Raw genomic sequence first — 11,540 nt, forward strand, 5'->3', positions numbered from 1 at the left:
CGGTGAGTCACGCCTTGACATGCCCGGCTCAGACGTTTTGCTATCGGCGCGATCAACATTCGATAGCGCGCCCCGGCACCTTTCAAGGACACTCTCTCCCCTCTCTCGGACGCCACGTGCTCCGAGGCTATGAATGACTCGCGAACTATGGAAAGAGCGTTGTGTGTGTCTGTGATGTTAGTGGCGTGTGGCTACTTGTTCGCGTTTGACCATTGTTGCTTTTGGGCATAAATAGAAGCAGCCCAAACGCTGAAATTCATTCCTGTCTGAGCAGCGAATCCATGCGGTCGCTCTGCTCGAGTCTTGTATTGTAACCTCGCCCGTCGGGGCATTGTATGTTTTTTTTGGCTTCGGCTCTCCTCTCGCTATGAAGTAAACAATTACGTTATCCTACTGCTCTGGACTTCTTCACGGCTGCAACAGCGGTTGGCCGCTCGCATCATACACGCTACCCCTCGTATGTCGGAGGCCCCGGAACTCGGATCGGGTGCCCCCGCCCGGTCGTAACAGCAGGCTGAATTCTTTAGTTAAATCGCATGATCGGCATCTTAATTCGAGGACATTTCATTATGAATTGGTTAATAAAGTGCAATGCGGTGAAGCTGAACCACCGGATTGTCTTATGCGGTGAAGCTGAACCACCGGATTGTCTTATACAGTGTACGATGTTTACAGTGTACGATGTTTAGGCCAAACAACGCTTAATCTCCGAAGATTCCTTTCCTTTGCTCTCCGACCTGATGGAGGACCTCTTATAGTGAAATATAATCTATGGCTTTCTCCAGGGCGACATCTGTCCGTGCGTGCATTCGCACGTCAAGACTCAATGCCATTGCCATGATCACCATGAATTGTCACCGAACCAGAAGCGTGATATACTGGCTGATAAATATTTCTTTGCCACCCTAAATCCTTGACTACGGACATGGGACTCCTCCGTATATGTAAACTGCGACGCAGCAACTGGAACCCCGGCTACGTTGAGCAGCAGGGGGACTGCACCACGCAGAGTTAGTGAAAGCCACGGTCGCACGAGGCGAACGGTGTACCAAGGCGAAGGAAGCCTCGCCTCGCTTTCTCCTCTTCCTCTTCACGTCGGCGAACACTGCGGGTGCCGTTGTGCGGTAAAGATAAATGACCGCTCGCTTGGTTCCGCTCGACGGCGAGGGAGTCGGCCACGCCTAAATGAAAACCGCAGCACACGCCCGTTCCTCCGGCGAAAGGTGCGCACCGGTGATCACCAAAGGCACCACCGTGTGTGCACCCGCGTCGCCCGCCTTGGAATTAAGCGCTGCTTTCGCCGCCGGGCCCCGAGACGCTTCGTTTCCCCCAGCGGAACAAACGAAATCATCGAGGCACCGCCTCCCATTGCTTGACCCGATGCCCGCTTCGGCCCTGATTCGCCGTCATTGCGGAGCGCGTTTCGGGGAATTTCCTAACCCGCCGCGCGGTTCTCCGGTAAGAATCGGACAAACGACGCGGCGGAAGTCTACCAGGACCGTCTCGAGACCAGGCGGGGACAGGTATAAGGACGCCGCGTCGCCGTTGGAGCCAGCCTTGTCATGAAGCTTCTTTTGGTGAGTTGGCCCGTATGTCGTGCCGCCCGATAGGCTCCTTTGCCGTGCAACTGCAGTAGATTATGTTTAGTGATTATGAGGGATTATGTTTTATTACCAGCGAAACTGTCTGTGACTCCCAAATCGGAATTTTGGTTCGCAGAATGCGCTTTGCGGCAAAGCCAACTTTCTCGCGCATGCTGGGTAGCCCTCAACTTAACGTCTTGAAAAAAATCACGTTGGCTGCTAAGACGACTTTATCGCTGCTGCCGAGTGTCGTTTACTTGTCATAGTTAGTTCACAGTGGAGTTCTAAACGTTTCGTAATACCCGTCCGCTGTCAATACATCCTCTACTACGGGAAGAGCATGGTTACATAAAACGGCTGTAGCTCGTGCTTTGCGGAAGTTATATCGGGCCAGATTACACGGCGTTTGACTGCTCAAAAGACTGCACGGCCGTAGGAAGCTTTATCTCAGCAAGTGTGATGGATAACTATCAGCCGCAGTTTTAGTACAAATAACACAACGCCGCCGCTCCTAAGCCACTGCAGCCGCATCACAAAGCCACTGTGAAACGGACAGCGCCATGTAGTATATTGTATGCTAGGATAGAACTGTGGTCCAATCCCTAGCTTCGTTAAACTAATTAACCCCGAAGCATGCTAAATTTTAAAATACAAACAATCGCATTTTGGATCTTGCACTCATTAGGACTGCGCGATCGGTCAATCGTGTTTTGTGTTTGACATTCGTTTCGCTTCACTGTCCAACCATCTCCCCAGCATGGATTGTAGTGTGTATTGCACAGTATGGAAGCACCTGTATTTCAGACGTAGGTATAGGAGTACAGTAGCGTGTGTACACTAATCACCATGCGACTCTAACACTGCTCTTATTTCTCTCTTGTGTAGTCACGTCAGTTATGTATATAACAACCCTGTGCGCTATCACTGCGCTGTCTCCGCACACTACCTGTCGTGGAGAAAAAAAATTGGATCGTCGTTGTTCCTTTCTTCATGAAACATACCCACCCGAGGGATGGGCTTTCATCAGGACTTCGTTGGTTGTGGTTTGCGACAGGAAAAGGAAAGGAAATTCACTGGGGATATTTTGAGCTCGGCAGGGAGCTCACCTGCATACAGACCAGTGCAGGGGAAGGGAAGTAGAGGGGGAGTGATAGGATAAAGTAGAAAGAGAGAGAGAGAGACTTCGTTTCTCGGAACGGATGGGCGCATTACCTAGATCCCTTAAAAATCCCGCGCTGGAGGTGTGCGATGGAACGTAGCAAAGGCCAGACAGTGTTGATTTTGGGGAAGATTGAAACGCCTCACTTATAGTGAAGTGAAATGGAGCAATTTACGTTGACGTTTAGATTACACGGAAATACTTGAGCGTCGTTTTCCGGAGGACTTTGGCAGCCGGCATGATAGATTAAGATTTACATAGACTCAAATCAGAAGACTGTTCATATTGGGGTAGCGGACAATAGTGCGAGGGCTGTAGATTTTTGTTACTTGAGCTTAAGTCTCGGGCCTAGTTGCGTTTTTATATTTAATCAACACCGAAGATACAGCCTCCGTTGCCGTGTATCGAACCCGCTACCTCACGCGCGTAATGGCACAACGCCTTATCCGCTGCGCCACGATTGTCGCGATTATAATGTAAGAAAATAACACCCACTATACACGTTAACCGATAGAGCAAGAAAGACGGCTCGGCTTGACAAAGATTGTAACGCGGTTGCGAAGAATTAATTTCAGGTACGCGACAAGCACAGGAATTGTCCAGATCGTCTGAAGATTTCGCTACGATCAAGGTTTACGAAGTAGTCATCGTGAACATCATACCGCCGCTGAAGGTGGAAATGGCCGTCAATTTATCCTGCCCGTCCCTCTGTATCGCTGAGAAATGTCCGATAAATGCGCAGCACATCATCCAGACATCTCTTCTCGCTCATTCACTCATCACCCCTTAGCACTCGCTTGGGTGGTTTGTTCGGAAAATTGGTTGATGCAACGACTTTCAACAGAAGAAAGGAAAATTTTGGTAAGCTCCAAATAGTCCGAAGTAATTCCCAGTGCGAAAAAACATTAAAATAAAAGCCCGGTGGAGCGCGTTTTGATAGGGAGAGATATGTGTTCAACATAGATAACGTCAAAAGCTAAATCGTGCCTGAATAGGACTTTCGATACTGCTCCGCATTTTTAACTTCGCCTCCAGCGCAGGCCACTTACTGTGCAACAAGGCCCAGCTTTTTTCTCCCGAGAAGACAGTGACGCCCTTATCCTCGCAAGTGGATAAACTGCACAAATGTTGGAGTGACAGGACCCTCAGCGCAGGTATCCACCTCTGCAGGCCATTGATCCGCTCTGTGACCTCCACTTTCCACGCGGTCTCAACAAGCGGTGTGAAGTAGCACTGTACCGACTGCGCCTGCCTGACCGTAGCGTTTAGTCCAAGTTTTAAGTTTAAATTAGGTTGGAACTACTCACCGCCTTGCATGACTTGCGCCGTGCTTGAGACTTGTGCGTCTGCCCTCGATTCGCCGCTGCGCGAAAAACTGCAGCCAGCTCCCTGTCTCGTGTATGCCATAAAGGCAGGCTCGAACTTGGTCGTTTTATCGGGCCCTGTGCCAATAGTGCTGATAGCACCTTGGGAACAGAAGTTCTGCCCCGGTTACTACGACATTCTGAACTAGAAAAATCGTTTTAGGTCGTAAGCAGTGCAAGTGTCTCAAGACATGTACTCTTTCTTTTTCTTGGGTTGGTGTTATTTTCTTTTTTGTAATGAACACCAACCCATGTTTTTGTATTTTGATTCAGATTTTACATTAACATTACATTAATGAACACCAACCCATTTTTTTGTATTTTGATTCAGAGTTTACATTAACGATTCCCTTTCCAAATTTATTTTTTTTTCCGAACATTGCTGGCAGCATTTCCTTCTATCTCGTTTTTAACGCTTCTTGTTTGCCTTCTCGCTGCTGCACCCGTAATGTCCGTCATTCACAACTCATCATTGTAGTCGTGCAAGCCTTGTCACTAACACGCATTAAAGAGCCCACCCTGTCTCTCTCGCCTGGAAGACACCCCCTCTTCATTAACGGCATAAGCAGCGGGGTAATCCCGATCATCAACTCGGGAGTATTCGGTCATGTCACGACAGCAGACAGATTTGAAAACAGCGGGCTGAGTTGTTTGGAGTGACTGAGGTTTAGCGAAACTAAAAAGCATACTTGGGTCCGCCCAACGTGTCATAGAGCGAATAATGATAGGAATAATGCTTAGGCACAGAACACGAGCAACCTGGATTAGACAGCAAACTCGAATAGAAGATATTATAGTTCAAATTAAGAAAAAGAAATGGACTTGGGTTGACCATGTAGTACGACGAACCTACAACAGGTGGGCCACGAGTGCAACAGAATGGATGCCGAGAGACGGCACTAAAAGGGGAAGGCCATTGACTCGATGGAGAGACGAAATAAGAAAATTCGGAGACAACGAATGGATTCGGGCAGCGCAGGACAGGGGCGGGTGGACGTAAATGAGAGAGAGAGAGAGAGAGAGAGAGAGAGAGAGAGAGAGAGAGAGAGAGAGAGAGAGAGAGAGAGAGAGAGAGAGAGAGAGAGAGAGAGAGAGAGAGAGAGAGAGAGAGAGAGAGAAAGCAGTCAGAATTTAATCATGAAGAGAAACGTCTATTTGAGCCGCTGAAGTGGGAGGGGTTCCGTAGTCCAAGAACCCATGAGGTGAGCAGAAGGCCGTAACTTTGGATGCCAGGAGTTGCTGAGTTGCTGGATGTCCAGATGGCCGCTGGTCACCAGGTTCTCACAAATCAAGGGTGGTACGAGAGGATTGGAGCTGAGAAACTTTGAGATTGTGCTCACGCTGTATTATTATATGAGGTATAATACCGGGTTGTGAACGAAACTGGCATTCAGCAGAGTAGTGACTTGGAAACATACGATGAAGGCGAACTGGGTGAGGGAAGGTGTTAGTCTGTAGTCTGCCAAGTAGCGATTCTTCTTCCTTGGAGAGTGCAGAGCGAGGGGGAGCAAAGTGTAGTCTGTCGGACCGGTAATATTGCGTTATGTCTTGATATGTTACGAGCGGGATGGACTTCATGAAATGTCTGCTATCGCTTGTCGGACATTATTCACTGCGCCTTTGGTTTGAGCGAAGCGGTAAGAAGAGAATCGATTTATAAAGGGACAGAATTAGGCCACAGAGTCACTTGTAGCTTCGCTGGCTTACAAAACCACTCGCGATTTCTGCGATCGCATCTGGTTAATGGACGATGCAGCTGCTCTTTAAAATGAGGGCGCGCTAGCAGAAGCTGGCCGGTAGCTTTCTTCTGTTTCTTCTTTTACGTCAAGCCATTTCCGACTATGTTATCTTTTTCTTTGCTATACCAGACGCTGGCGTGCCTCATCGCGCTACTAGTGGCGAGCGCCGTGGCCTTCAAAACGAAGAAGCTGTTGGCTCTGAGCCTGTTGGGCCACGCCGGACTCGGGGGACTGGGCGGGCTTGGACTGCTCGGCCTGGCCGGCCTGCACCACGGACACCATGGGCATGGGCACTACGGCCACGGATACGGCCATGGTGGCTATGGCCACGGATACGGCCACGGTGGCTATGGCCACGGATACGGATATGGCTGGCCCTCCTATGGATACGGCTACGGGCACGGATGGCCCTCGTTTGGTGGCTACGGAGGCTATGGCGGCTTCGGAGGATATGGAGGTTTCGGTGGTTTTGGGCGACGGTGACAAGACGACGCAATCCAGGTTTGTGGCTATGTAAATATAAGTTAAGAAAGACATTGTAGCATGAGTAAAACTCCTTCTGGAGGAATTAGTGACGACACATAATGCGGATGTATACGTGATGACTGTGTTGTTCCCATCCATCTTAACGATTGATTGATTTATTAATCGATTGTAGGGTTTAACGCGCCGACGCAACGCAGGTGATGAGGCGCGCCGTAGTGGAGGGCTCCGGATTAATGTTGACCACCTGGGGATCTTTAACTTGCGCCGAAACCTCGTACACACGGGAGTTTTTTGCTTTTCGCCTCCGTCAGAAAAGCGGCCGCCGCGTGCAGCGACCTCTTGCTGTGCAGCGTAACGCCTTAGCCACTGAACCACCGCGGCGGGTCATCCATCTTAACTCTCTCGGCACAATTACCTTCGTTCTCTATGGCAAGGTCACGTAGCGACATTTCGTTTCCAAGTCACTATAGAGGCCGGTCACTTTCCGGGTACTTCCAGTCACATCTAGCGCCGTCTAGTGGTTAGCTTTGAACTTTGCCGCAGTTTTCGGATCAACTGCTAAACTTGATTGCTGTTCGGCCTCTGGCCCAGCCGGTAGGCGTTTCCAAACACTTCGCTGTACAGCGCCCCTCGTAACATGTGTGATGTCACTGCGCGTGCTATTCTATTGAGCTGCTACTAAAGAAATCCCGCTTTTGGGACTCATTGGCCTCAAGGTAGGGTGCTTGGTACTTGTACTGACGGCCTGAGTTCAAACCAGGCTCAGCGGGTTTATTACTGCGTGTTTTGTTATAGATGGTGATTTGGTAGGTCGCTTTAGGCTAGAGGCGCAGCGTGCGACCTCGTTTAATTAACGTTCTGTATCGCACAAATACACGTCACGTGGGGCACTGCACAGCGAAGCGTTTAAAAATACGCAACCGGTAGCGTCGCGGCTTCTGACGTTTACGTTCCGGATTCGAGCCCAAACAATTCTGCTATTTCCGGCATTTCTTTAACTGCAAAAATACTCCTTAAGATCAGTTCTACGCATGTTTTGTAAATACGGGTGGGTTAATATCTTCTAGATCGGTTTAGGTGTGCAGACTACGTTCAAATATAGCCGGTATTCAATGGCCTGGCATGCATGCAGGCAACCATGCGAGTGCGCCGCCATATCTGTGTCGAAGAGTCTGTTGCCAAGGCGACGTTGTGCGCACGGCCCGCAAATCAGGCACCCTTCTTCTTCTCCATGCCTTCGTGGCGGCCAGGCAGGCCGCGGGCCGCGACGTGACCTTGTGTTTCCGTGCAAGGCGTGTGCCAGTGATTCGATAGTCCGTTGTACCGCGACAGCGCTGCTTACGCGAAAAGTCATTATTCCGCTCATGAGTGTGACAACCTTATCTGGAATTCAACCCCAGCCTCCGCGCACACCTACGTACGAGTGCGAGTCGGTCGTGGCACAAAGGTTTGAACGTGAGCGCAGTGGCCCGTTTAACAGCAGGAACTGCATCCTTTCCAAACTCTTGCCCACTGAACGCAAAGTAATACCTCGACGCCAAGTGCTGTTGATTGCAGCACAGTACGATCTACCTATCGCCAGACGCGTGTGAAGTAGCCGCCGCAGATCAGCTGATTGCCAGTCGCCGCGCTTTAACGTCAGACGTGAGTTGTTTTGCTGAGTGTGAAACACTTAGCGCACGAGAAATCCAGGGCTAAATCTGTGTACGTGTGAACCATTTCTCCAAAGAAATTATTCGGTTTTTGTACTCAACCACGTATTAGAGGGCAGATACCAGACAAAGTCGTGGAGGCGGTGCGGGTGCACTAGCGTCGACATCTGTGGCGGCAGCCAACTGCAGCGTTGGACTTACGCTGCTTATACGCGCCGTTCGCAGCCGCGGCTTCATCCTCCGTGGATTCGAAGTGCTCGAGGGTAGGTAGAGCGCCACCACTTAATGTGAGTGCGATTAATATTATATCTGTTGACGCCACTACCGATAATCGGGCTGAAACGCAGCAGACTATGTACGCTGGTGTTTTTTTTTTATTCGAGATGCGGGCGCAAAGCGCATGCGCTGGCACGGTGGCCACCGACATGGCGGTTTTCAGTGTGGCCAGGCGGAGAAATCGCCCGCTAAACTTTTCATTGAATACCGCCTATAGTTCGGCATCGCACGGGAAGTGCCTCGTTATCTTGGAAACAATGTCGCAAGGCGCGAACGTTGGCCCTCGGCCAAATGTTGCGTACGATGTATCCGATGTCTATGTACAACCGTTATGCCTGTTTGTGCAGCTTCGTAATCGTCAGGGGTATTAATAGAGATATACTAAGATGTTGATGATGTCCTTTTATTTGGCGTGTTTTTGGGCAGCTGCGCCGTCACCTTCGAGCCGAATAACATAGCAATGACTTTGTGACATGTTCTTCGTATGTCGCCAAGCGAACACTGAACATGCGATGTTCTCAATCTCCTTTCATTTTATTTTGCAGCATCGGCAGTGAGCGGTGGATCCTTTCCGAAGACTGAAAAAGGACCCTCTTTTGTACATATTCACTTATCTTCACCCTGCCCCAGCACGCCCCAACAGAGTTGTAGCCACGCCATTTCAGTAAACACGGCAACTCACGTCACTAGCGCTGCTCATCACAAGAGGTTCAACGAGACGTTCTTGGTTTACTGTCGAGAAAGTACAAACTGTACACGAGGCTGGGTCGTCTGAAGGCGGTCAGTCCGGGCCGTTCAGTAGTTGCCAAGTAAGAACACATGCCACGATGAGGCTTCACTGCCGCAAATGCTTCACAAACCTCCAAGTTGCTGACAATTTCACGAAGATAAAACCTGGGCTCAACACCAGTTGTGCAACTTAATTGCTGTTTCCTTGGTTGTCAAAAGGTCACGTAGGGAAGCTCACAGGCTCCTTCCATTTCGTAGGGTTGGGTTTTGAGCTTCCAGAAAACGGGCTTTGTTAAACGTGAAAGTGTAGCCGCACTTGACTCTGGTTACACGTGCAGATGCGCGGATGTGTTTTACATAGTTTACAAAAGCCTGGAAACAATGCAAGTCCCTGTGTAACCCTTTTTGTGTTTACAGCAATAAACATTTTGCACCGAGAACTCAACAACTCAACTCAGACGTCACTTGCTCAATCATAGTCACGTTTTTACGCTCTTCCAAGCCTGAAAAAAAAATTCGGGGATACCACAAATACCGCACTCGTCACCGGAACTTCTTGGCCTTCTTCGTCCTTCTCACGGACTTCGCTTTGTGCTTTGGCTTGCGATCTGACGAATCGTCGTCCGAGGAATATGTGTCGCTCGAGTCTTCCCTACGGGTGTTCGACTTTGAAGAAGCCTTGCTATTGAGCGCTACTTTTCTTCGTTTCTTGTCGACGCCTTTCTTGCTAGCCTTGGCCGTGTAGCTGCTGCGCTTTTTGGTAGTGACCTTTTTTGAGACTCGGATTCTGCTTGGTCGCTTAGATCTGTTCCTCCGTGCTCGTTTCTCAGACGCGGAGTCAGAGTCAGTCGATGACTCGCTTTCATCCTGGGAAGGACACTTGGACTCGTGTCTTGATGACCTGCGCACCGTACAATCGGTCGTGTTGACAATACAATGACTTCACGCATTTGAAGGCATCGAATTGTCTTGCGCGCCCTCTGCCGAATATTTCGTTTACGTTATCCAAGGCTAAGGCAAGCGAAAGGTATAGCTTCTTTGGCTTTATATATTTGTTTTATGTTTCTGAAAATCTTGGCCAAAGCATGCTTTCATATGACTGCATGGCGCGAGCAGTACGTTGATACAAAACAGGGAAAACGCTGTTAAAACTTGGTTGACTTCTTTAGGGCATTGCGTCCATCTGAAAATGAGCGCAAAAAATAAAACAGTTGTAGTTAATGAAACCAGAACCACCAACCACCATATTCACGTTCTGTACACGGCGTTTGCGCTTCAGCTGCGTTAAATTATAGAATATCCCGCTCTGGTGTTACGATTTACGAGATATCAATTTACCATCCCTCCCTAAATAAATTTGAGAGACGCGAGAAAGCTTTGTAACATCAAAACTGTGCTAAAAGTGCGCCAAAATGGCAGCACCTCCATTCCGTGGATGATGGCGAGGGTGCTGAGTACGGGGACTCGAAATGACATCCCATTTGTGCCTCGACCGTCATTCGATTTGAGCCGTGAGTTGCACCTCGATTATTTCCTAAATGAAACTGCAACTCACGGCTCAAATCGAATTTCGCTTGATTTTCGCTTGATGGTAGTGTGTGCACGTATGGACGTGGACAGACATTGGGAGGTCCTAAGGTAATTCGCACCGCTACAGGCGAGGGAGTAAGCCGTTTGACTCTCGTGTACTAACTCACGGTCGTAGCCCAATGGCTACGACCACTGACACTAATTCTGTCTTGTCTACCGGACACATGCTCGAATCCTGCCGGTGCCTGTGTGATTTTTTGCGATTGTAAATGCTATGCGCACGGACGCGGACGGACATTGTGCGGTCCAAAGGTACTCCGCACCTAAAAAATCTTCGCTGATAGCGCGTCCCATCGATCGTCAGACGTTCAAATATAATCCCCGAATCGCAAAGGACGAACGAACCCGTGTGACATGTTTTCGCGCACTAAGTAAACGCGCCTACTAGCGATCTAAATGCGTACCCATGCTTTGTTTATGAGATAAAGGTATACTATTGTACTCCTCCATGATCGATGCGTGTATTGTCTTCTCTAGAACCATTCCTTTATCGCGATTTTCAAGTAACCGTTTTGGCGCAATGGAAGCCTGGTTTAACACGCGCACCCTGTGTCCGGAGGTCTCATCAGAGCTTTTCGGCCGACCAACCGGTCTCGGAAAAAGACAGTTTTCTGACAGGACCCCATCGGTCCAACTACGAAAGCTTTCATTTTGAAATTATGAAATTTGGAAGCCTCGCACTGTTTCTGACTTGGGACAGCACTTTTTTTTCCCATTTCTAGAGACATGTTAGCTGTAGAGCATGTAATAGAGCAGTGTCGCTTGGTGCTAAGTGCGCGAAATATACGACGACTCGTTCCTGGTACGTGCTGACAGTATACCCAAGGGCAAAGGGACAGGACCACCCGTCTCGCCGTTACCTCACCAATCCATTAGGGCCGTGCCTCAAGACTACACCGTTCCTATAGTGTCCCGAAGGAAAGTATGATCATGCATATTCAACCCCAATTCAACGAAATTCT

The 11,540-nt window shown here is 49.3% G+C and overlaps 1 protein-coding gene across 1 annotated transcript in view; it reads left to right on the forward strand.

Moving 5' to 3' along the window:
- LOC144159460 (uncharacterized) overlaps window positions 1-9,038 on the forward strand; it is a 50,824-nt gene extending 41,786 nt beyond the window's left edge. The window contains exons 2-3 of the mRNA XM_077690960.1: window positions 5,975-6,346; window positions 8,805-9,038. Of these exons, the coding sequence (XP_077547086.1) occupies window positions 5,975-6,328 (354 nt within the window). The 3' untranslated portion in view covers window positions 6,329-6,346; window positions 8,805-9,038. The remainder of the gene's footprint in view (window positions 1-5,974; window positions 6,347-8,804) is intronic.
- Window positions 9,039-11,540: the final 2,502 nt, after the last annotated feature.

This window comes from Haemaphysalis longicornis, unplaced genomic scaffold (genome assembly GCF_048455015.1).
Source record: "Haemaphysalis longicornis isolate Haplotype H1 unplaced genomic scaffold, Haemaphysalis longicornis Haplotype H1 scaffold_10, whole genome shotgun sequence".
Lineage (NCBI taxonomy): Eukaryota > Metazoa > Arthropoda > Arachnida > Ixodida > Ixodidae > Haemaphysalis > Haemaphysalis longicornis.